The sequence below is a fragment of the Anoplolepis gracilipes genome, chromosome 8, assembly GCF_047496725.1.
Source record: "Anoplolepis gracilipes chromosome 8, ASM4749672v1, whole genome shotgun sequence".
Classification (NCBI taxonomy): domain Eukaryota; kingdom Metazoa; phylum Arthropoda; class Insecta; order Hymenoptera; family Formicidae; genus Anoplolepis; species Anoplolepis gracilipes.
The window spans coordinates 8,446,538-8,474,319 of NC_132977.1; the positions used below are offsets into that span (position 1 = coordinate 8,446,538).

Here is a 27,782-nt window from a genome sequence, read left to right on the forward strand (position 1 = left end):
AAGTAATTTTTAAGGAATATTATTGCAATTTACTTTATATTAATATATACATATAGCCGAAGGAAAATCGTCTCCAAATAATGTCAAGAATCTGTCATTAGGTGGTACGGTGACTCTAGGACATATCTGCATATAAATATGTACGTATATAAGACAGTGCGTAAGCTGCTAAAGATAATTACAAACGACAGTAAGAACCTTCAAGCTTTAATAACGCTTGCTGAGCTTCGTTATTGCCGTAAAGATTCAGCCAGCAGACACAGAGTGCCGAAAATCACCGTAGTTGCAGTTGCAATGGCATGTTTGCCGCAGGCAAATATCCTGAAAATCCTTGGCGTGTCGTTATGTCGAAGGATTCTGTTGGGATATGGCGTAAAAGCGGGGCAAAGCCAAGTAGAGTGCTACCATCTTTATTTCGTGACACTCGAAAGCTAGCTACGAATATTGTGCATTACATCGTACATACAATGTTCAAAAATGCGAAATATTTGTAGAAATAGTTGTAGAAAATTTTTCCAACAGACATATTTTGCTGCGCATGTAAAATTACGTGAAATAACCATAAAGTATTCTTCGGCAGCAATTTCGAATAGAAATATGAAGTAGTACAAATATAGAAAAAAATCAAGATGCCTCTTGTCATCTTTTATTTATTTTAATACGTCGAAATATATCTTTTTGTAAAATAGTTATTTCTAAGAATAAATATTAAGTGAAAATTAAAAAATTTAAATGAAAGAATAAATTGAATTTAAAATTCTACAAAGCTATTTTACTTGTATCTGTGGAAGAACGCGTAATCTAACGTTATGTTTATACAAAATTGCATATTTTATATACGGTTGTAGTACTAAATTGAAGAAAAAATTGTACCTTTATTTCAATTTCAAGTACGATAAATAGGCAACATCTAATTTCAACAGCGCTACATTTGCACCCTTTATCCGGTATGTTTTTGCTCGCAAGAGAATGCAAAACGTGCCGCAACGAGCGAATTTGCGTGACAGTCGAGATAGATTCAAAAATTAAAATCACTCGTGTCGGTGCATACGTACAAGGAGGAGGGCCGTTAATTATCCTCGGTCCATTATCTCGACTGCAAAGTCGCGGGCGACCCGACCGCTTCCGTTTCCGACTTTTATTTACGAGGCTGCTCACGCGACAGATAGAAAAACGGGCGTTCGCAAAAAAGAACCCTTCATACGCGGGCTAATTCGCGGACCCTTCCTTCGACGCCGTTTCCCGAATTGCCACCTTTATTGCTGTGGCAAACAATGCAGCAGCGATTAAAACGCTTCTCGCATGTGTGGCCGATATATGCGTATGCATGTGTATGTGTTATGTGCAATGAGTACAACGCGTACACGATCGAACGGAGATTAAATGTTCATGACAAAAACCCGACGAGCTTTTTACACGTCTTCGTCGCTATTTCATGATTATTTATGGCGCGAATATATTGCACGATAAACGACATCGGGACGAAATTGAAAAACTGACAGGAGTTCTTTGACAGATTACCAGTAGACAGGAAATAACGTGGTGTTCGTTTAAACAAGTTTTCGCTTAAACAAGCTTAGTTTAGGATGTTCGTTTAATTGGTTTGATTATTCTCTGTTTGCGTTTGTCAATTTATTGTCGCATACATTTGAGCGAAATGATTGTAATTCTCCTATGTTTGTGTAATATTTTTAAACTGCTTGGCGAAAAACCGATTTTACGTAAATTTCAAAATAACTACAACATTTATAAATATGCAAACATTTTATGTTTTATTATATATAATTAACTTTTGTAGAATAATTTTATAGAAAAACATGCACCGTAAATATTTATATTGTTTAAAAGCAAATGCAAAACTTACAAAATTGTGATATTTATGTGTGTGTGTGTGTGTTTGTATAATATTTTATAATTATATAAAGCATTCTATATGTATATAGTAGCTATATACATTGTATTCTTTCTCTAGAACAGAGAGCCTGTTCTAATTTCAATATGCAATCATAAAAACAATTACAATTTAATATCACAGGCATAGTCACACTTAATTGCAATTACTCTTTATCGTTATATACTTATTATAATATACAATTCTTCTCATCTGCATATTGACGAGTACAAGTAATCGATGAGCTCCGTGAATACCTAGCATCCAATGAGTGTTGCAATAAGTCACCCGCATCGTTAAATCCGGACAGGATATGCGGTCATCATGGGAGATTGAAATTTATGTACGTACACAATCGAATCTCGTATACGTGCGCGGGACAAGCTATAGAGATGAACTATAATTAATATATGCTGAATACTATTTGTCGAAGCAACCGAGCAAATGATTATGCTCTTGCTGTGGTATGTTCAGTATCTAAATAGACTAATCTAATCATTTACTTCCGGACATTTCTGTACCGTTTCTCAGTAATTGTAATTTTACGATAACATTAAATTAACATAATATATTGTAAGATAAGTATATAGCCGGGTATTTACTTCCTGGAAAAATATCCAGGAAACTCTCATTGTCAGTAAAACTAACTCGGAATAATCAGGAATTTTTTTTTGTGTCTGGAAAAATCAGAGAAATTTCATGGAATTTGATTGACATTCAAAGAATTTTTTCAAAAATTTCCTTTTTTTGATAATTTTGCTCTCATATGTTTAAATAGTCAACGGTGTGTGTAAAGCTTCTTACTTTGTGGAAACTTATTAATTATTGAGATGATTTTATTTTTTAATACTTAGTTCTAAAATTCTTGATAAATTACTACAGATGGTTTTGGATATTAAACAAAAACTGGTTCGAGACAAATTAAAATGCCAAGTTTGCTGCATCTTACTTTGTCCGCTGATGATTTTTTGAGCATTTTTTATTAAGATTTTAAGCGCTTGACAATTCTACAATATTTCTACAAAAAGTTCTATACGTAAAAATTAAAGTAAGACGCTGATCGTACTTCGATATATAGTTCTATCGGTTTTAAATGAGATTTCGTGTTATACGACACCTCGATTTAATTTGTTTAATAAATTTTCTAATAATTTTTGCACATTATTTATTTAATGGAATATATTATTACCTTAATTCTATCTTTACATTCGTCAAAAAATATACGATGATCGCGTTTATCAACTATATTTCCAATCCGGTTTCTCGATCCTATATCTATATCATTTAGGCGTAGAATTGATAAAAAAATGATCGACGTCGTTCGTCGACGTTTCGCCATTTCCACGAAGAATCAGATAGAGGACCTTCGAGAGTTCCAGGCATCCTATAGAAAATGCGAAAGGCTCGAACGACACGTCCTCAGAACGAAAGAATATTTCGAAATGCACGTCTTGAGAATTCTTCTCATAGTTTTCTTTGCCTTCACGAAGAGAATTGAAAGCCGTTGCTATGAAAGTAATTCTTTACGCGCGCGTTTGAAAGTTGTATGATTTAGGCGTCGCGTGACAGAGAATATTCGTCAAATATATATGGCACTTGTGTGCCGCTCTCCACACTCGAAAAATGTAAAAAGTTTTAACGTGAATTTGTGACACGAGGTAGCGATAAGAGGAAAGACGTGTGCCATATAGAATCGTAATATGTTGTCAAAATATAAATCGATTTGAAACAGAACACATTCGGTTAACACACTATTGTAATGACATAGTGCGTAACGATTAAAATTTCCATCCGCAGGCGGTAGATCACCGACTGATTTCCATATCATACGATCGTGTCTTTTACAAACGCGTCGAGTGTCGATTGGGTCACAAATCACACATCGAGTACATTACGCATTAATCATCGATTACGCAAAGTGCGTTTTATCTTGTCTCTCACGTGTTGCGCAATAAACATTTGTTATACAAATCATTTATTTACAAACTACATCTGCGATATAATATAATCAATAATAAAAAAATGGGAGATATATCCCTGAATATACTTTTTTGCCATATGATTATTTACTGATATCGTTCTATCTATAAAAAAAAAAGTTTCACCGAGAGCATTTTATACGTGCATATAAATGTATTCAAGTTTAATTGCATTTTTTGTGTATATTCTGTATCTGCAAGTACACGAAATGAAAAAAATCTTTATATCTGACAAAAGATTTTAATCAGCAAATCTCGTTGATCTCAATGGTATAGTAGAGTATAGATAATCGGCGTTCGTTTGTAGAATAGCTTGTCGTTTGTCCATAGCATCGCTTTTCAAATATTATCGCGGCGTACTTGATCGTATTGTTAGTGTAAAAGAATTGAAAAAAAGAGAACCGATTACGTCATGGTCTGCCAGAAGATTACGGGCCAGTGTGTTAGCAAGCGACAAAAACACCCCAAAGCAGATTACAACCCCGCCTTCTCCCCCCCTTCCCCCCCCCACAGTAACGTTGATGGTAACATATTGCATTTATGCCTGCGTTACGAAAAGCATCATATGTGTACGTTTACGTTTGTGAAATGTATGAGATGGCTGTTATTTGCAGGTGGGATTATAATCGTGTGAACGTGTGTATATGTACGTATGTATGTTCAATATGTGCTCCAATATCTGTATGTATACCGAAGTGTCGCGCCATGTCATGATCGTTTAGAAACGTACATGTGTATTATAGAAGTTGTACGTGTATATGAGTATCGAACGAGCAAGATGGACATTCGTCTCTTTGTGTGCATATGTACGTATAGACCTCGAATCTTTGTATTCGGTCATTGTATGTGCATATGTGGGGCCATGAGAAGCGAGTAAAGTGGACGTTGGATCATAGGCGTACGTGAGTGGAAAATCTGATGGGTCGAAGCGTAAATGTAATCGTCCTGGAATTAAGCAGCCCGTAAGGGATTAAAGCGCATATATAGTCTAACAGTTTTGTAGAGTGCTTGCGCGCTTCTAGTGCACCGCTCCTCGACTGTTAGGCTATGCTGTACGATGGTGCATTCGGTGAGATGAGAAAAAAAAAAAAAAAAAAAGGAGAGAGTCATTCGATTGTAATTTCGTCGAAATTTTTTTATAAAATTCTTTTATTTCATATTCTGCAGCTGATGGTTTAAAATATATTTATTTAATATAAAATCAAAATTAACACTCTTAAAATCTACAGTTAAATTAGGTGTATGACATTCTAATTCGTAATTAAAAATGCGAACGTTTCGGCCAATTTCTGGCCCTCTTCAACGTAAACATAAATAAAATGATACATTACTAATACCATAGAAAGTTCATGGTTTGTGTTAACATGGAATAACTATGGTACTGTGTTTTTAAAAGTAGACATTACTTGTTCAAAGGATCAAACGTATTAAGCACTCTTCTCCCTCGTTGGTAGGCCAAGGGGTGTGATTTATTGTCTGCTATCTATTATGAAATAGTAGTAAACATAACTGAATATATATGTTAAATATAAATCAATTTAAAACAATTCTGTTATAAAAAGTACTTCAATACTTTCGATCGATTTCTTCACATTCTCACAAAATTCACAATGGTTTAAAACTTATGATGTTTCTGCTAAGGCAGTCCGTTAGAGACTGACAATTAACATTCAAGACTAATGTCAAAATATATTTTAAAAGTCAAATTTTTTTTAAGGTCATGTATCTAATTTAACTGTAGATTTTAAGAGTTTAATTTTGATTTTATATTAAATGATTATATGCTCACTAATTACAGAGCTTGGTTCCTATTTACCTATTATCCATTAGCTTATTATTCTCACACAGCCTCTCACATTAGTTTTGTAAAATATATTTTATGATGTACATATCATTACACATATATATTATTACATTATATATATATATATATATATATATATATATATATATATATATTACAGACGTTCGATATATGTGTAATATATAAAAGGTTTTATTCGGTTTTTTAGTTATTGCACGATTAGCGAGAATGTATAAATTTTTACAGAAATCGATGAACGCGCGATAAATGCATAACGATAAGTTATAAAGGGTGTGTAATAAAAGATGATCTAAACAAACAATATATAAAAGGGGAACAACAGTTCGATGCAAGCGAAAGACAGCCGAAGACAATTTTTCACGTGGATAGCTCGGTATTTGGAGAGCTTTGTGTCAATCCCTGGAATAAAAGAGTTCGCGGGAATGGACGTAGGATTTTCGAATTGTTGGAGCGGGTGGCTATAGATACAGCATCATTTACTTCACCTGTAACTGAAGCCACACGGTATACATATACCAACCGCATCCACCGCTCTTCAATAAAATACTCTTTAGCGTGTGCGACTGAAAAGTTAAAAAGTTTAGGGTCGCTTTTAAAACACAGAGAGAAGAACAGTGCGAAAGCAGCATTAGGAAAATTCTCTGAAAATTTCTGTTTGGTATGTAGGATACGTGGATGCATTTAAATTCCAATTTTTTGTAAATAGTCGCAAATAATCAAGCTCTTATACACTATGAAAAAACCAAGTTGGAATGTAAATATATACGATAATGGGTATATAAATTAATAGAGCCTTTTCATTAAGACGTATTAAATGCGCAAAAAAAGAAACGGCAGTGAAAAAGTTTTCTTTATTCTCGGGAACAATAGAAATCTCGTTGTTTCGCGACTGCTTTAGTGAAGGGAAATAATTGAATCCTGTTTTTCTCGTGTTGCGGGGACCGTTTTGTCGTCTTTTATCGCCCATTTTTTATTGTATTGTGTCCCCTTCTTTATGCGATAGTACTTAGTCTTATACTTTCGTCGGAGATAACGTCTCGTCGCCGGAAGGTAATTTTCAAGATAAGATTCTCGAACACTGTTTAATGTTTCGCGTACAAACGGCACTTTATCGCAACAGCGAGGAACACTCGAAACGCTGCATTTAATGTCTATTGCATTATGCACTAAGATGCGCTTATGATTACAACTTATTTTTTGTCATTATGGTTGTCTTTTAACGCCTAGCTGAAATGAAACGTCCTGCAATGAATACACAATGAAAAAGCGATTAAGACACTTTTTCATTTATTTGAATGTAGAACTTAGTGTAGACGTTAGTCAGCCATTATTCTTTATTATCAAGCTGTACGTGTATACTTGATTAAACACGTAGTTACCATGTGAAGGATTATCCTCCGCCGGGAGATTTAAACGAGCGCGTCTTATATTCCCACGTGGCGAGTAACAAGACGGATTGATAACCAGCGATATTGCATCGTAATGCGCCATGGGCATTATATTCAAGTGGAACACGTGCATATATTTCGAACTTGTAAAGTAGAACAAGATTCGTTAAACAAATAAGATGTATTAATTTGAAGTAATCGAATCGTTATATTTTTTTTGTAAACTGTTTTTCGATATCTAAGTTATTTAAATAATATAATTAAATAATACTATGATTAATAAATATAAAATGTACGATGATATAAAACGAAATAGATATGCAATATAATATTGATAATTATTATATTTAATATAATTATTGATAATTATATTATCACCATTTTATCATAGATTCAGTCTTTCTTTCCTTCTTTCTTCTTTTTAATTTTTTTTTTTTTTAACTTTCATTTAATAAATATATTCGTTGATTCCGTTGACATAGAATATTTAATCAATAGTTCACTGATAATGTTTCGGCATTTTGTCTAACGAAAGTCTACTCATCAGGATTTCATTGTTCAGTCAGAATTGTCAAATCAGATTTGACATGTATGATTTGACATAGACGTATCGGTTTTCCCAATCTCTCATAATTGGAAAGAGTACCTCAGCCAATATAAACGGGCTTTATCGACTGTCGCAAATCATGCGCGACGAACTTCGCGAGTCCGCACATGGTGGTTATTGACTTGGACAAACCCTTTCTACACGTGCGCTTCCCACGCATGTTAACGTGTCACGAGAGCACTTACGCGTAACGTGACGCGACGCGCACAAAAGAGACGTCGCACGTCACCGCTGCAAACATTACGCTTTTGAATAGAGATTTCGTTCGTGCGTCCCGATATTAAAATAAACCACGTCAGGAAAATATCTGGCGCGTAATAAGCGTGCACCCCAAAGGAAAAATAATTCAGCATGATAAAAGAATTTTTTTACATTTTTGCCAAACTTCGGAAAATACTAGTTCTTTGACGTATATGGAGGAAATAAGAATTATGATGTTGGAGTTCGTGAAACTCGTGGCACTCGGAATGGTTCCCCATTCCAGTGCGAAAAGTCACGTTCGATCGATAGTTATAACAGCAATTTCGACAAAAAAGAAAAAAAGAAAAAAGAATTAACACGCTCTTGTATATCAAACTCCAAATATATTTCCAACGAAATATGAATATTGATTTCTGAAGTATCGTTCAACTTTTTAAATATTTTATTTATTGCATTCTGTGCATTTAGTATTGTACTTGAAACAAATTTTAGATGCTACTATGAGATGCGGAAGAAATGGGAATGGCATTTATATAAATTGTTAAAAAAAAATCATCTTTTTATGTCAATTGTACAATTTTATTTCGTGGAAAATTAAGCGAACACGGCGCCTCGTCGGGGAAGAATTCGAAATGAGTTTCCTGAATTAACATGGAAAATACACATTCTGTATAGTCTATAATGCCAGAAAAAATCAACGAATATCGTTTATGTGCAATCAGAAGCGCTTATGTCTGTCATAAAAATACGGCCAACGCGTGCGGTGATCTGAATTTTATGTCCAGTTACTTTTGCCCCTCGTTTTGTGATTCGACTTGCAATTTCCGTCTTGATATTCCCAACGAATTGGTGTTTAAAACCGGTGTAAAAAGAAGAATATAAAAAGATTTTACAGTCTATTCATTTCAGTATTCATCGAATCTCATAATTCAGCGTGTTAGTTATTATATTTGTTAAAAATTATGCGAAATCGAGTATCCAAGAGTGTAAAAGATCGATATACCGTTATCGCACGTGTGTTATCGACGCCTTGTCACTGGCAGATGAAGCTTAGAGGACAACGTCGCGCTAGCCTGGCGGAAGGGATATAGCGAAGTTTCCACCTCTAAACCAGGTAGAGCCGTCAGTCCGCGAGGTGTTTCTGGACTGCGGGATATTGGATTGTCCTGTAACATACCGGGGTCTCCCATCCGCCTTTCCTCGAGCTTGACGTCGAGATTCCGAGCTTTACCTACCCTATACCTACCTACAACGTGGCCGCGATGAGACGTGACGCGGCGCGACGTGCGCCCGCGCCCCGTGTCTCCCGTCGATCGGCAAAACGATAGTCGGCACACTGTCAGATCCGGAATTGCTTTGGGGATCGCGTTCGAGGTGTCGACGTCCATCTCTCGCGCTTTCGCTTCTCTCTTCCTCGCGAACTTCCCAAATGTTCCGTCCACATGAAAAATTGATTCGCGCGAGAGAAATCTACATGATATCGCGCTCGTCCTTTGTGAGGACAGATCTTTCTCCGTATGATATATGAGCTATGCGAAAATTATACGATTATATTTACAATTAATTAATTGTACGAATAATGCATTAAACATTTGCAAATTTTTCGCAAACTCTGGAAACTTGAGATATCGAGAAAGAAAATTTTTATAACTGCATGTTTTATTTCAGTGTTATCAAATACTTCAGTGTTTGATGACATACGATATATTTTTTACAACAGTTCTAAATTACATTGGACGCTTGCAAATTAATATCCCGTTTTGCACTTCGAGTCAACGAGTGAGGATAGCAACGATAACTTCGAACTTTAAATTCAAAATTAAAGTTGTTTTGACTTTCGGCAACTTTGAAGATTCAAAGTTTCTCCAAAGAAACTTTGAATCTTTAAAGTTATCAAAAGTAAGAGCGCTACTCTCAAATGAAAGATGGAATCGATTAATAGAATCGACCCAAATAAGATCCATCAAATTTTGTATCAAACTTGGGCCTAAAGTACAAAAAGTTATCGTTAAAAGAGAAAAATAAGATTTATAACGTTTACATTTATATTTATGTTTACAGTATAACGTTTATTTTTACGTTAAGCTTGGCGGTTGACAGTAATCTTGATCGCCGACAAAAAATGCGTCGGTAACTCACTCGATGCAACGAATTAAATGGCAGTCCGAGTGTGCCTGTGCAGATTGGAAAATTCGAAACGCTCACCGCACGGTGTGCACATTTTTCAAACAATGTGAAATACCATCAGCATACACGGTGCGCGCACAAGAGAGATAGAGAGAGAGAGAGAGAGAGAGAGAGCCGATAAAAAAAACACTGGCTAAATCGAATATCCGGTCTACCGAAAATGATTCGCGAGCACAATGTAGCTTTCACGTACAATAACCGCGCATACTTTGATCGCATGCTTCCATCCAAGAACTTCTTTTTTATTCTAGAGATTTTACCCTTATAATAGAGTATATATAAATAATGTATAAAACTTTTACAGCAATCGGACATTTCATGAATTGTATGCGAGAAATGTACGAAAGTATAATGCATAAAAATGCGTATCAAGTTGTAATAATATGCGTATCTTATTCGACGTTCAGAAAATTCATTCAGTCAAAATCCAGTTTTATAATCACCGCAGTTGAAAATTATTTGGTTTTATCGAAATATAAATTATGCAATAATTACTACAAATAATATCTTTCTCTCAATTATCGGATAATGTGCGAATAATTTGGTTGCAGCATTTACCTGATAATTTGCAGATGAGAGTAATTAGATAGGCACAATTCGTTTGTCTTTCTCATCAACTGTTTTCAGCGTGTGTGGAGAATTCATATATATATTAATATCATTTGCCAATTGCATGGCTTGCATCACAAATTGGATGGCATCCTTAATTAAATTCCGCTCATTTATCGAAAGCGCCGCGCATCATTTGTATTCGTCTGACGATCTCGCATAATAGTACGAAATGTTCGTGAAAATTTATAAGAATGAGAACACTCAAAAGCAGTCAAATATTGATCGATCTTCACATTCGTGCATAGTTCCTTAAATGAAATTCTATCGTGGTAAATCAGAATACGTAATTTGATCTACGCGGAAGTCAAAAGAAGAAAGAATTTCAGACGCATTAGTTCTTCTGAGTTTTGGCGAGCTTACAAAAAATGAATATACATGAGTACAAAGAGCTCTTTTAATATTTCGCCGCAGTAATTTTTTCCACTAGAGAAACTCGTAATGGGTAATATTTTTATAGCAGCGGTTTCGTATGGTACGACGTACCGTATAATTTTCCGCAAAGAGCTTCTTCCGCAAAAAAAGCTGCCGCTTGTCTCGCATTTGTGAGCAAAGCGTCAAGGTCGAAAACTCATTTTTCGTACAGAGATAAAACGAAAAGTATTAATAGTTTCTAATCTACATAATTGAATTTCTCTATGAATAATAAAGGAGTTGTATTTTGAAAATCAGAAAGCTGACCATGAATATCATCTGATAATAATAATATTTAAATGAGAGAGCTTTGTTCAGTTATAATCTGTAGACTACGTATTAATTAAAAAAAAGTAAGGAAAATACATTATGTAACAACAAATAAAAAATAGTTGCATCGCGTTTTATAATTAACTATAACTTATAATGTTAAATTTTAATTTGTTATATAGTGAGGTCTGCATTGTTTTACTGAAATGAAATTTTTTTCATAAAAATCATAAAGTTTTCAAAACAACTCTTTCTGTCTCTGTCTCTCTCTCATATATATATAGTCTAGTTTGCAACATACAGTGTAATATTATTGACAAAATAATCTGCTCTAGGGGATTATATATTATTCTAATACAATGAAATACATATAATAATCTATTATATCTATAATATAATAATATCGTCTAAACATATTATGTAGTTCAATAATTAATTAATTACCATTTATATTCAGTCGAATAAGTATCCCATAAGACTGCGAGACTGTAAATTTTATGCTGAGAATCATATAGAGACCTTGATTTGTCGCCAGTGAGAATTTAAATCCCTCAAATCCAAACTTGTTCTACCAGCAGCTCAATACTTTCCTCTTGGAACACGTTTCGATTTATCCCAGGAGAGTGGAAAGCCAGCAAACTTTGAGAGAAGAAGAAAGGTGGCTGCCGCCACGTGATTCGACAAGGGGTTGAATAAAGGCGAGTTAGTTCCAGGAAAGCCGAAGGAGAATCTATCCATGTATCCGTATTATCCCTTAGCTGCCGACACTTCGACCAACTTTCAAGTATCGATCTCCGCGCCACATAGTTTACCTAAGGAGAGGAGAGGTGTCGGTGTCGCGTACTCTCTTCCAAACTTTAAGAATCTCTTTTGGAACTAATTTAATTTCCACGCTATGCAGCGATTGTCGGAGTTAATAATGCATCCGTCTTAAGCAGTTATTTATCAGCAACAAAAATTCATACGAACAGCGCTGTCAAGATGCAAGAGAATTTAATATTTTTTTTTTTTTTAGAAACATACTTTCGTACATTCGATTAGAAAGCAAATCCTAAGAAACATGAGCGTTTAAATTGAAACAAAATTAATCGCAAAGTAATTAACCGGCGAACTAAACGCAATGCACGTGCAATTGATGTAACATTGATAACACTGTACATCATGCTCCCATCGCTTAATCTACGGTGGTACTTCATTCCCGGGCGAAAACGTCCAGAAATAAAATCCAGAGGATCATTCTAGCACGAGCGTCGTGCGTGAGCAGGCAGAACGGTCGCGCCAGTGTCGGGCTTTCCTGGATTTACGACTGGATATTATGCAGATGGTACATGCATTAAATGCACAGACAGAGCAGTACGTCACGGACGTGAAGAAAAAGATGCTGAAAGCGCGCGGAGAGCGAGAACTAATTGGTGGATGGTTCACCATGCGTCGACCGACAGGCAAATTGTTTTCGTGTACCTGGTCTTTCGTGCGAAACGCTCGACGAGGAGATACACGTATAGAGTCGAGCGTACAATATCGAATACTTGGAAATCTATGCAAAAGCGACAAAGCATGCAAATTTGTAAATATGGAGATTTCGAAGCGATCCGTGATGCAAATTTCCGGAACGTCGAATTATACGAGAGAGAGAGAGAGAGAGAGAAAGGAAGACGAATGTGCTGTTCAAAATTATAAATTGCCCCGATATTCGTGTGCATATTTAATTGATTTAAAAACGGGTTTGAAACTGTGAATAGTAATAAAATTGAATCGGCACATTAATCATATTTGTCCGAATGTTAAGAGTATCGCTTATCGGGCGTGATTAAATTTGATTTGCATCGAAGGAGTACGAATTTATGCGGGATATAAATTTTCTCTCATAATAATTATAGTTAATTTTTTTATAGAGAAGAATATACCCGCCATTGTAATTAACTTGCTGAACAAACGCAAAATTCGTCATTATGGTCTATGTTATTAACTCAAACCGTACATGCCATGAATCGAAACGAGTACGAGAGTATTGATAATAATTCGATGAATCGACAAACAGGATCGATGAAAACACACTGCTGTAGATGAATTATTTCAATTCGCCATTTATCTCAGCCAGAGCAATGCGTTGCAATTTGAAGTTATTTTTATCTTTCCGTTATGCATTACCTTATATTTTCCTGTTATTTGCAATGCATTACATTGATAGGTACACATATGTACTATGTAACTACACGTGCGCTTGATTAAGGATATTTAGTCGCGCGAAATGATAGTGCAATGGAAGGCAAAAAAATAGCGATATTTCAGTACAATCGATCATTCGATAAAAAGGGCTTAATTTGCAAGCGCATGCCTGTTGTAACAATCGCGATCGTTTCGCATGCCGACTGTAAGTGAAGGGCGCTTTTACGAAGCGCATTTATGGCGGTGCTCGAGCAATCCAACGCGGTATCAAATACACAACAGCCACATCGACGCAAGGTGATTTCCGCATTTTCTGCGCGAGCATTTTCTTTCTATCACCATGATTTTGCGTTCCGTTTTGTTACGGCTGCACATTTGTACACAGATGTGTATGTACATACAGTCGTGTGCAAAATGGTTTACGCACATTTACGCTGAATTTTGTCGCTTCTCGATTTTAAGATACTTATATAGTTTTAAATCTAAAGTGTTTTATTTTTTCGCTTAAAAATGGAAAGAAATAGATATTTGTTGTTGAAACTTTAAAAACCTGATTTGAGTTGCAATATTTTTATAATTGTAACGATGTAAAATACTACGAGATTGTAGAGAAGCAGCAGAAATTAATATTTTAGCTAATGTTATTATTTTAAAATTGTTAAAATGTAATGTGTCAAATGTTCTATAATGGCAAATCATGTGGATAGAAAACTTTTCTTTACGAAATAATAAATTATAATAGGCTATAGTATATTTACAACCGATACTAGGAAAGGATTAAATCGAATTGTGGAACAATTTTTCATAAGTGCCAATAGAATATGTGTAAAATATGAACGATGCTAAATAACTTCTCTCGATAATTCTCGAACGACGATCGTTAAAGAAGAGAGTATCTGTGGTTAGAACGATTTGGATCGACGATTACCCACATTGGGATGTTCGGGAAGGATATTTATGGGCTTAGAAATCGCAATAGGCCGACAAACGATCGTTACTGCCTCTCAAAGTGTATTTATTGCCATCGTAGTGGTACATTAATTGCTAGGTGATGTAGAATGGCAATTTGGAATAGATTGCGATTTTGTCGAAACAGGTTGTCACTAATCAGGGTAAGAGATCGGGAATTACATGTGAATTCAAGATTATTTTCAGATATTAATTTTAACATAATTTATATAAGTTTCATAATTATTTGCTTTAATAGTTAAAAATAATGATCATTCCTGTTAAAGCAGAATTTTTTTTTATCTTGAAAAGAACATAGTTTGTAGTTTTTTGATTTTAAAAACGTCAGCGCACATTTAAATTCGGAATATTACAATCGTCCAAAAGTCATGCATAATGAAGTTAAAACGAATATTTTCTTAGTCGGTGTTTGCATTTGAAAAATGTTTGTATTCTCCGCACACAAACGGACTGGCGAAAAACGGTGCGGAAAAGATAAGAGGCGCCAACACAGTGTTCGATCGTTACCTCTGGAAACGCCAGGCTCTCGTTGATCTTTAGAACTATCCGTCGTCGACCGACATCAGCTCTCTCGGAAGATAATCGAACGAGAATGTTACTTCCTCGTGTGTGCGTACGGTAATGTTATCGATTCCTTCTCACGCCACCATCTCGTCCCGCCATTCACCCCTTCGGTCTCGCCAGGCTCTTACTACGTCCGAGGAGTTTCTAACCGATTGTGTACACAGTCGCGATAACGAGGAACTCGCGCATATACAGCGCTGAACACAAAGCAAATATTGAGTCTTTATCGACCTGACCTGAACGCGATTCGCTGAAGAAAATCGCTATCCAAGATATCGCTGAAAGGGAGAGAGAATGAGGAAGACGTACGTAAATTACTTCTACAAACGTTATCAATCGTGTACATTGGTCTATAACTAATGCAGATGCTAGCTTTATCTATATATATATATATATATATATTTATTTATTTATTTATTTATTTGTGTGTATATACATCTGCGCGTTTATAAAAATATATATATTTATGTCATTAATACTAAAATGTAATTCTTAGATTTTTAACACAAAACAAATACCTTAATCGAAGTTCTTGTAGATGTATTTTTATTTTGTGGAATTATTCTCTCTTATTTAACATATCAAAAGATGTAAATAGATATTAGTTTCTTTCATCAGTTATACACACACACACACACACACACACACACAAAGAGAAAAGAGAATAAAAGTATTAACTTTATTGTACTAAAAAAATATTTCCAAATATCGCCAATATCGGGGGAGGTCGTTATTAATTGGCAATGTTAACTGTAATTGTCAATTATACATTATACAGAATCATGACATTAAAAGAAAATAAATATGCAATGTATATTTATAATTTAATATCTTTTTACAATATCAAGTATATACCTGAATTGCATTTTTTTAAATATGCTGTGCATATGAAATTTTATTGTTTTATATAGATATATGTAAAACAATAAAATTTCGTATGTACAATATATTTTAAAAATTCAAATGAAATATTTTTCAAAGAATCTTCAATCTTTATTATATAAAATTGTTTAATTTTTACTGTTTCTTAATATGATTTTTTTAAACACTTGTTTTATAAAAAAGTTTTACCTTATCTTAACAATTTTTACACATAAAGTTTAATAATATCGACAGCTGCGGATAACTCTTGATAAAGATTAATGAATTTTAGGATAGAAGTGCGGAGCGAAAAAATGTTATTCTGTTCGCATTGAGAAAAGATAAAGATGAAAAGGATTGACGTAGGCTTTAGATATCGAAAAGAGATAATGATGAAGCCGCTAATGGGATTCGATGAAGAGAATATTATTATAATTACTTTAATTGTTACTTATAATGAGATTATTAAATTCTTGTCAAGCTTACTTTAATAATAATGATAAGAACATAATTAAGAAATACATTACATCGTATAATAAATAAGATTATACAAGAATCATATTTATACGTGATATAAAAAAATTGCTTATATAATCATATCATTTTCTTTTGAGTTGATAAATAGATTGATGAAAGAAATTGTTATTACTATGACGTTCCATCATTTATGATACGACGAAAAACTTGTGTACTGTGACATTAGCAATCCATTGCTCGCATGTACCGCAAACGTCATAAATTTTACTCACGAAACCACGAATGAAAATGTAAAATTTTAATAAAACAGACCACGCTCAGTGATCAAATATGTAAATCCTTTATATATGGCGGTTTTCAAGATAACAAATAGAGCATAGTTGGAACAAGAATTAGAGAACCGCGTATTATTTCTGCTCCAGGAAAATAGCATAACTACGGCACGAAGCTGAAGTTACGCCTTTGCTGTGTATTCGACGAGAAAAAAAAATGCGAAAGAAAAATAAAATCTCGGTAAAAAGGGCGTAATTAAAAACTATAGTTCTGCGTGAAATCCCCATAACATCCTCAGTCCTCCTGCCGACTTTTTAAGCAGTTTTGCGAGAGTAACACGCACGAGAGTGCAATGTTCTTTACCGGTTATAAACGTTAACGAAGTGCATTGTGCAGCACGTAGGGCAATTTTTCTCCGCAAAACAGTTAACTCTCGTGGTCTTTTTAACACAAAATGTCGCAAAAAGTGATTTTTTTCGCACGTCTTCTATTTCAATTAACTTATAAATATTTGTTTGCGTGAGTTTATTGATATTTTTGTATTTATGTTTACATTTATTTTTGGTAAAAACTTTGCTTAAAATAAATGTATATTTCTTAACTTTATAATGTATATTGTAAGAGATATATTGCATATATAATGCATAACAAATTTAACAAATTTTTGTGTCAGATACATTACTACTTTATCTTAACGGAGAGTATTTTCTGAGCAAAGTTCAAATATTTCATGCTGGAGCTTTTCACTAGTTGCTCATTCGGTTGCGTTGCGCTTCTTGAATTAAGGATTCATATTAGATTCACGCAGTCTTTCCTCGGGAATTGCCTAATGAAATATATAATAAGGAATCTTCACTTTACTCATTTAATATCAAGTTTTATCACTTTGAAATGAGGTTAAGGGAAAGTTCCCGCGGAAATGAAGAGGGATATAGTTTACTCTGTAAAAGCGACAAAAGCGGAGAATGCCGCTTATAGGTAGAAAGACGAAAGGCTAGAGGAGAGAAGTATTAGGCAGAGACTTATAGCTCCAGTAATTACTACTAATAGCTACCCCCTGAGTAGCGAGGGTGAGAAAGAGGCAGTCCTATACTATCTTATACTGTCCGAGGGTACCTGAGAGAATTCCACGTTGGTAAACATCCGGACCATAAATTTTTCCAGGATTCCGTGGAATTTTCGTGCACTTTACGAGATCCTTGTTGACGTTCCACGTCGCTTCATATTGCGAAGCGTTGAGGATACGGCGCGACGTTATCGCACTAGGGGAATGACAAACTAGCGGGGAAATAAGCTTCTTATGAAGATGGGGGAGAGACAAACAACTGCGATATTTAGGATTTTACAGATATGTGAGATTTGTTTCGAGTATGTCGATGTTTATTGTGCTTGTCTTCCAACTATTTTCTCATTATTCTAAGTCGAAAGTACTTGAATAAATCAAAGAAATTATACGCGCTGTTAGTTTCTTATAGTTCGGTATATATTTTGTAAAAGTCGACAATTTGCATTCACTTGTAAAACACTGCTCTCCATCGAGAATATCACCATGCTAACGATAACACTCCGTAGAAGCACACAATATATATATATATATATATATATATATATATATAGACACGCCTCGGTGAATGGTCGGGAGCGTGATTTATAGTCCAACTCTATCGTGTCCTTATCCTCTTACTTTGTTGTCCCAGTGCAACGTATCCAATCGGTTCGCATCTTTATAATATGACTGTAACGTGTTCTGTTTTTAAACAACGTGAGCGATTTTTCGAAACTGTAGACGCTTTATATATATTTAATATTATAATTACGAACAGAAATCAAACAGAGTAAAAACTATTTTATATCGATATATCTATATTATCATTTTTATACATCATCTAATTTATTTTCTTTTATTTTATACAATGATATAATTCTAGATTTAAAAAAAATAAAACTTTTATATTCACATAATGTATATTTGCTTGTGTTACTTTCTCTTTAATTGAGAATTTATCTTAAAAAAGTAGATGAAAAAATAGATAAAGTACACCATATAACGAACGGTTATCCGTCTAAACTGCCCTCAAAATCCGTGCGATAACGTTGAGCAGTGTTAGCAAACTCGTTGGACGGAATTGTGGGACGTAGCGAGACATCGAATAGCTCCCATGTGATTTACAGTCTAGTCCTATCAACGCTCCGGCCTTCCGTCATGCCACCCTTCACGTGGCCCGCAAAACCGGAAGACGAGCGTTTCTATGAAATAGAAACATCTTGCTGGGTTTCGCGTGGCATAAGCCAACGCTCGAGATATATTTTATGGGGTAACATTTCCCTGAGACGGTGCCGCCTTGTAGAAACACCCGCGGAGGAGTATCCCATACATCAGGGTTGCACCCTGTCTCTTAGCGCAGGGACTCTCAATGGGAGTAACAGCGTCTTTAAACAGGAACGAACTATATGTAATCCCTGGCGTGTAAGAGATAACAGGGGATCCATGGAATTAATTACTCCAAGTTATTTAAATATCGCTCGCACAGTGTTTTCTTCTATTAATCAAATAATGCTTGTGTAATGCTTTCGTAATTTTGTAAGTAAGTTAAATATATATAATGTATGTCATTGACTTTAATACAACTAATATAAAAAGATACATAAACGTTTAACGTACATTGCGTAAAACAAGTTTGAAGTCTTCCTGTTAGTAGTAAAGAAACCCCGAAAGATAAAACTTGAGAGTCGTTATCCTCCTCTTTCTCTCTCTCTCTCTCTCTCTCTCTCTCTCTCTCTCTCTCTCTCTCTCTCTCTCTCTCTCATTCTCTTAATACTTTTCTCTTGTATCATCTCTCCACTCATTTCTTTCTTTTTGCGCTTCTTGTCTTGTTTCATTCATCTTAAACGTAACGCGAATATCCTGCCCTAGTATACCAACAGACTTCTTATCAAGTTTACCGTATTTGAGATCACTGTCACGCATGTTCTACGTGCCCGAGAATACTTTTTGCTCGTATTTCTACTGTATGAAAATGATTGCATTTTTTGCCAGCAAAAAAGTTGAACTAATATTTGTTAATTATATTGTCTCACTTTTCTCTTAAAGAATTATTTCACTAGCATTTTGCATTATATTCTTATTATATTACATTACATGAGTATATCGGAGCTATACTGTGTCTTTGTATATTATTATATTTTTATGTATTATATTTTATTTATTTTCTATATTATTGTCGTAATATCTGTTGTAAGAACCTCGATTGTATATTATATCTATTTAAAATAACTTATATATCATTTCAACGATACTACATGTACTATATTATTTATTCGCAACTTTTTGATATTAGTTTAAATATTTTCACGTATAAGAACGTTCGCTGGTTTATTATCTACGCTTGTCTCTGTTGTCGCGTCGTCTAATCACATCCTTGATGAGCCGTAGGCAAGTTGCGAATTAGAACGTAATACCTGCTTTCAGCACCTAAATTCGGAGAGCGCGGCTAAATAACATCTTCGATGTAGGCGACGCCCGGTAGACGACTATACTGCGGCTGTTCCAGATCGTAATATCGCTTTAATTATGTGCGCCGTATTTGCGCCGGGTCGCGTTATTAATTTCGGGTCCTCACGCCGAGAGACTTACCGTTACGACCTTGGGGGGTTATGTCGGATCCTGCGAACCCTCCGGCAGGAACGACGTCGTGAACGGAGACGTACCGCCAGAGGGTGGGTATGCAACCAACCCCTTCCCAGGATACATGTCTGCACGTGCGATGCATCCGCCCAGGCCCAGCACACGGCTCATCTTCGAGATGTTATTGCGCGAGCGAGCCGCGCAGCTCCATCGTCCTGCTGTATGTAAATTATTTCGGGCGCTAAATTAAACACAGGTGAAATGGTGTTGTGCGATAAGTTACCGTGAACAGGATGCCTCTCGAAATATCCTTGTTTCCAGAATGTTGATGGCGGCTGGAGTGTGGCTGCATTCTCATTTATTACGTCGACATGGAACCTGATAAAATCGTGAATCTGGAATTACTACGCTTTTGGCTCAATAAGAAGAGTATCCGATTTATTATACCTCAAAATTGCATTTGCCATCGTTAACGAGACTTTTCAAGTTTTGACTAAAATATCATATTTTACATATGAATGACATACTTTATTCAAGATATTTATAGTTATAGATAAACAGTTGTAGATATTTATTTCTTGTAGTGATTTTTTCAGCCATATGTTAGAAATGCAAAACAAATTAAAAAAGATCTCTACAGCCATTTAAATAATTCATCGTTCGCTAGTCGACGTCATAAATATGTATGTGGCTTGAGCCTCCTCTTGTCACATCTGCACCATAAACGACAATTTTTATCGTTGCCCTTATCTTGATACAGATTGATACAGGTGCATATAGCCGCTTACAGTCTTAGGATCGAAGCTAGGTCGCGGTCTATTATTTTTCGTCGATGTAATTTTTCCTCGTTTTCCAGACAGTTTGGTCGGGCGCCTCGCGGAAAATATCCCCGCGGATTGCGGTCGTCGTGCAAAATAAATAATCCCTACCGCCGCTTCCGTTCCTCGTTTCGTTCCGCTTCGCGTGTCACGTGTCTGTTCCATTTTTATTGCGGCGAAGCCACCTCGTTACACTGTACGCCTCGTACATCTATTTATTTTTTTTTACAGTTGCGTACGTCTGTTTTATTTTGTCCGTCTTTGATTGGAATGCATAACGCGGTGCGCAGTTATTTCATTGAAATACAATAATAATATTAATGAGACTTGCAAAAGTCAGATACTATGGGACAAATCAGATATTTTTGTAAAGATATATTTGATTAAAGATGTATGACATTTTCTCTATTATTTTTATTAATTATAGATGAACAAATGTGAAATGACTTTTTATCATCGAGATAAAATGTTTTACATTAATGTTAAGATTGTAAGACGGTAGTCGAAAGTTCTTGAAGGGGGCAATTAACGAACAAACGCAAATGAACGTGAAATTTTACTCATAGCTTTCCCTTACAATTAATTTTACTTGCCAAATTATTATCGCTAATACTTAGAAGGCATTATGAAGACGTAGCGATGTCGCACACAGTTGTAAGAAACTTGTTGCAAGTATTTGCGATATATTAGGGTTTGTTATATTACAAATAATCTCCAGAGATTTTCAATATAGACAGAATCTTATCAGGCATATTTAGTTATCTATTTGTTATTTATATTTCGCAACTTTAACAATCCATAACAAGTTTATGAACTTATGAATTTATTATTAGTATTTTTTGAAGTAAAAAAATAGTTGAATATATATTATTATTAAGTTGTAATAGCAAAAGTATAATTGTAGTTATAAATTGTTAAATTCATAAATTAAAGTTCGTAAATTGTATATATATATATATATATATATATATATATATATATATATATATATATAGAGGAAAGTATTTTATATTATATATCTTGCACTTCTATATCTTCAAGGATTGAAAGGTTCGATTTAAAACACTTTGTGAACGTCTTCCCAAAGTGTATAAACTTTCGAGTGTTCTACTGTGGTTGCCATGTAACAAGAAGTTACGAATAATTGTCACTTACTGGAAAACTATCGGTCTTGAACTTCGCGCACAACTCCTTGCCATTTTCGCCAATGAAAGGACTTAACTGGAAACTATCTATTATGAAGCTACTATAAGAACTTTTTCAACTTAACGAATAAAGTTCCCAGTACATTTTTCTATTTCTATGCCATTTTTTTCTTTATTTTACAAATTGTGCTAAATAAAAGGTTTATATGTGTCTCGCAGTCTTAAATTATACTCGCATTCTTATATTTGTAATTATTAAAGATTCGATAAGATGACAATAATATATAAATTGTTAGCGTTACAAATAATGAATAGTTTAAAATAATTCAGCTTCATACTTGGATAAAACTTTTCGTGTTTCTTCTAAGCCAAAATCAAATTTACCTAATTAACACTTCAATTTACGATAATAAAATATATATTAATAATCTTTTAAAATTCAGAAAGATTTGGTATTGCGATCGCTCCTGGTCCAGTTAACATCACACGTGAAAGTAACTTTTGAATATCCTTTTTAATTTTATTGCTAATCTTCTTCCTCAATAAATGTTTGAACAGACCTTTGATAAATTGTCCTTGTGTCTTATATTTCTGGAATTCGAAGTCTTCATTATCTTGAAAAATATTCGGATTTTGAGCTAAGTACGTAATTAAATTGTTGTATGCTATTTTCTCCTTATATGACAATTGATTAAAATCCACTGTCTGCTGAATCATACTGCCCAGATTTATTTCGGCCTTAACTACATACATTTCGACCCACATCCATATAATAGGCAAGGCACCCATATCAATAAATTTAATCCTATCTTTGTAATATCTGAATGCTTTCAGAATTGGTTTTTTCAAATGCATTTTACCGGATAATGCACTCAGAATAATTTTATGTAAAAGTTTTCCGCGAGTCATAGTCGATGGAGGTGTAGTTATGTGCAATTGTTCTAGAAGAGTTGGATCGGCGAGGAATTTCTCTATCTGCTGTATCATAGCAGCTTCAACAATATTCTTAGCTGTTGGCAGAGCAACGATTAAACTTGTTAACTCAGGCTGCCATTGACCTGTAGTTTCAGACATCATCTTTACTAAATTATCTTCAGACACTTGGATGTTTATCGATGGTATTTCGATAGCATAGATATACATGTTAATTAAAAACTTTAGTTTAGAGTCCGATTGAATCATCTCAGTTTCTTTCAGTTTTCGTAAAAGCGTCATCAAAAGTGTGCCTTTATTCGGATATTCCAGCGGCTCGAAATTTGGTCCAAATAGTTTCGTGATCTTTTTAGGTGTCAAAATATTTTTGAGAGGCTGTATTATTTTTGCGAAAGAATTTTTCTTTTCCAAAGTAGGTAGTAAATCGGCATAAGGATTAGATGGATTTACAGACTGCAACCATATTTTAGGATTGACAAGAGGTATGGTAATAGTGTCTGGTAACGTTTCAAGGGGCGGTCTTTCGCTGATTTCACTGTGAGTCAGGTCTTGTACATTAAACGTGGAATAAACGACTTTCGAAACTAATTTCTTCGATGAAACTATAATGGGTAACAGTATTGTTGGACTAATATATTCGATAATAGAGATATATTTCTGAATTAAATTGGTCAAATTTTTATCCGTTGTTACTTTTTGAGAGGTTATAGCTTTTTTAAATATTGCTAATAGTAATGCTAGTTTCGTAGAATAAACATTTATATCGTCATTTTGTAGGATCTTTTTAATATAATTTTTGCCAAATTTCACAGACAACGGTTGTAATATTTGTGTCACTATCGGTGTGTTATCGTTTGAAAAGAAATCGTTTATGTTCGCAGGTTTCAAAAGTTCCGTGATTTGCGGTAAAACAAGTCCAGGCACTGTTTTATTACGATCATCGGACATTATAATTGGAACACCACTATCGGATAATTGTATTTTAAGAGGCTTATTAAGTTCTATACTTGGTGGTAATACTATTGCAGTTACATTTTCAGGAATATCATTCGCCGTTTTCTCTTGAATGTTCTTTCCTTCTTTCGTATATTTATTTGTTTCTTTCACTGATTGTATAGGTGTTTCTGTCGTGACATCTTTATTCACTTCCTCGAATGAGTACGTTTGATTTTCATTCTCTTCGCTTGTATTCGGTTGGGATAAAATTTCTTTTTCTTTTGTATGTAAGATGCCAACGTTGGACTCTTGTTTGACATTCGGTTCTATATTTGGTAATACTGTCGTAATAGTAATAATTGGTTTTTCAGTATTCGTCGTTTTTTGTGGAAAATCTTTTTTCTTTTTTGCGATTTTATGTTTTGTCTTCCCTAATTGTGTAGGTTTCTTTGTTGTCCTTTTTTGCGTAGATTCTTCGTGTGATTCTTCGTTAAGTTTTTCTTTCTCTTTAAGTGGATATGTTTGACTTTCAATTTCCTCGCTTGTATTCGGTTGGAATGAAATTTCTTCCTCTTTTGTACGTGAAATGTCAACACTGGACTCTTGTTTTTCATTAATATTTGTTTCTATATTTGGTAATACTGTTGTAGTAATAATAGTTGGTTTTTTAATATTTATTGGTTTTTCTGGAAAACTTTTTTTCTCTTTTATTATTTCACGTATTTTCACTAATCGTGTGGGTTTCTTCGTTATAGTTCTTTTTGTAGGTTTCTCGTATGGTTCGTGTGGTTTTTCATAATCTTTATCTGTCTCTTCGAGTGGATATGTTTGATTTTCAATCTCCTCGCTTGTGTTCGATTTGGGAACGATTTCTTCCTCTTTTGTATTTAAAGACTCAGCATCGGACTCTTGGCCTTCAATAACATTCGGTGTAACAGACATTGATTGGCGAGGCTGCTCCTTGTCTAGGTCCCGCAGCGGTTTATCAGAAATCTCAGTAGAGTCGAAAGATATCGATGTTGGCGTTAATGAAGAAATTAAAAGCTTACCCGATAAAGTTTCTCGAGAAGATTTATTTGATTTCATATGTTCGGGGACTTGTGCTTGATTTGTAAACGATTCCACTTTTATTTTTATAGGTTTCATATGTATAATATTTTCCATTTGTTTAGTTGTGTGTTTATTTTTTTTTGTAGTGTGTCTTGTGGGTTCTAACAATCCAGCCTGCGCGGTATGTTTTATATTATAATAATTATTTAAGTTCCATCCATACAAGCTTTCATTAAAACTATTTGTTTTTTTTTGCACTCCCTCTTTGTGTTTAATTTCATGATTGGTCACGTTGAAATAAGCAATATCTGTATCAACGGATGGAATGGAAAATTGCGTTATGAAATAATGTTGTAATTGCAGTAATCTAGTCTTCAAAATGTAGGCTACCGTTTGAATATTTGTTACAAGTGTCATAGGCAGATTATCGTGTAATATTTGTATCTTCTGGAACGTAAACAACAAACATTGTGTGGATATGAGACAGTTGTATTTCTCCGTCGGTATTAAGGTACTCACAAGCACAGATAATTGTGGTTGTGCGATTAATTCAAGTTTTATAGAATTTATTGTTGATTGAAGTGCCATATCTACGTCTGGAATCTTTAGAGAATCTATGAGTATTAGTACGTCAATTTCGGGTGATACAAATGGTGTGAAAGTTCTGGTAGATTTCTTCACGATTAAAATCGATAGAAGAGCCGTAACTGATTGTTGTATCGTTTGTAAATTAGTATCTGGAAAACTTGGAATATGATTCATAAGTCTCGTTAGGAATGCGATGAGAAGATCTAAGGGATCGTAGTAGGCAAATTTGTTGAATCCGTTGAGAATTGTATCAATGTCTCTATTCTTGTAATTATGCATGAAATATGTTACCAGGTGATCTTTCAAACGGATCACATCCGGACTAAATTCATGAGAAACAATCGCCGAGAATAGCATTCCGATATCTATATCTTGTTTAATTAAGCGACGCAGATACATCATGTTCGGATTGTCATAGGTCGGAGTCATCACAAGTCTCAAATGATGATAGACGTAAGCCGCAGCGTTCTTCACGACCATCCTTACATCCGAGACAAAGATCTTGGACAGAACGGAAAATACAAGTGTATAAGCGTCACTGCTGACGGGATTTTCTCCAATCAAATCCCAGTTTCTATATTCAATGACATTATTTTTGGTTAAGTCATAGAGATATCTGATGTTTTCTTCCAGTACAGGATCATCGTTAGGATTTGGCAGATTTATCAATATCAAGCCGAATAATTCTTGCGACAAAGATAGCTTGTGCGTGTCTAAATTGTAAAGAAGCTTCACGAACACTGGACCGAGAGCTTTCTGAGTAATATTCGAGTATTTGTCATATCCTTTCATTTCGTCGTCGACGATTATTATCTTGGTTCTCAAAATGTCTAAATCGATGTTGGCAAGGTAATTAAACGTTTTAGATGTTGTGTGCCTGAGTAATTTGTTTAAATCGAATTTTTCTTGTTGTATCTCATTAGTTAAAAAACTTGCTGTGCAATAAAGATAGGGCGGTAGATTTTTTCTCAGTGATGATAATATTAGAGCTGTCTGTTCATTTTTGTCCGCAGTCTTTAATTTAGGTAGAATGAGTAATAAATTATACGCATAAACCTTCTTCTTTTTGAGAAACTCATAAAGAATCTTCAAGGATGTATATTGATCTTCCGTGAGTCCAGTTTCGAGACCATGTAATAAATATGAGAATATGTATAGTATGTTGTCTCGGAGTGTCACTGATGTTTTTAATTTCTCGATCACATTACTCGATTTATAATTATTTTTCAAAATGTTTGGTTTATATTTTGCAAAATGAATACTATATTTTTCAATCATCAGTGGACTTAAAGATCTTCGCACAACACCAAAGTCCGAAAAAGCATCAAGTAAAACATCTGAAGAATTTTTTTCATGGGCTTTACGCTGAATTACCTTTAACCAAAAATATTTTTTAACGTAAAATATATGACATTATATATAATATTATTAGATGTTATATATAATAATATTAAATATTTTATGTAAATATATAATACTATTACTTACTTCTTGTTTTAATTCCAGACGTTGTTTGTCCTGAAAGAGAGATCAAATTATTAATTATTTAACAAAATAATGTGTATTTTATTTTGTAAAAACTAATAATTTTGTTCCATTTTAATTCTAAATTATTGTAATTACTATTTTTTTTAAATATACTATAAATAATTATTACTATACATTTCCGATATTACAATATTTTGGTCGAATTTAGTTCGTGTAACGATATAATAAACTTACAGCACTTATCACAAACGTAGTTCCAATTATGACGAGGAAAGTAACGGCTATTATATTGTTCACTATCATTTTGTAGAACGTTATAGCCGAATCAGGTCAAATGGAGAGTGCGTATAAAAAAATTTTATACTAGTTTATACGTATAAAACGTTTCACATTACACAGTATTTTGTTAACTTGTAAGATTAGTACATCTCGCAACGAGTCCACAGAGACTGAAGTAGATTTTAACGAGGGCGGTGTCTTTTATATAAGGAACAACACTTCTATTGCCATGGTTA

General features: G+C 34.3%; 2 protein-coding genes across 5 annotated transcripts in view; one reads left to right on the top strand and one right to left on the bottom strand.

Annotated features, from left to right (window-relative positions):
- LOC140668968 (TWiK family of potassium channels protein 7) overlaps positions 1-27,782 on the top strand; it is a 272,402-nt gene that overhangs the window by 239,275 nt on the left and 5,345 nt on the right. The window lies entirely within an intron of this gene.
- Positions 22,153-27,584, bottom strand: LOC140668971 (uncharacterized). The gene is made up of 4 exons (XM_072898338.1): positions 27,502-27,584; positions 27,268-27,297; positions 24,696-27,153; positions 22,153-24,455 (listed from the first exon to the last, which is right to left on the bottom strand). The coding sequence occupies exons 1-4, from the start codon at positions 27,568-27,570 to the stop codon at positions 22,705-22,707; spliced, it is 4,308 nt and encodes a 1,435-aa protein (XP_072754439.1). The 5' UTR covers positions 27,571-27,584; the 3' UTR covers positions 22,153-22,704.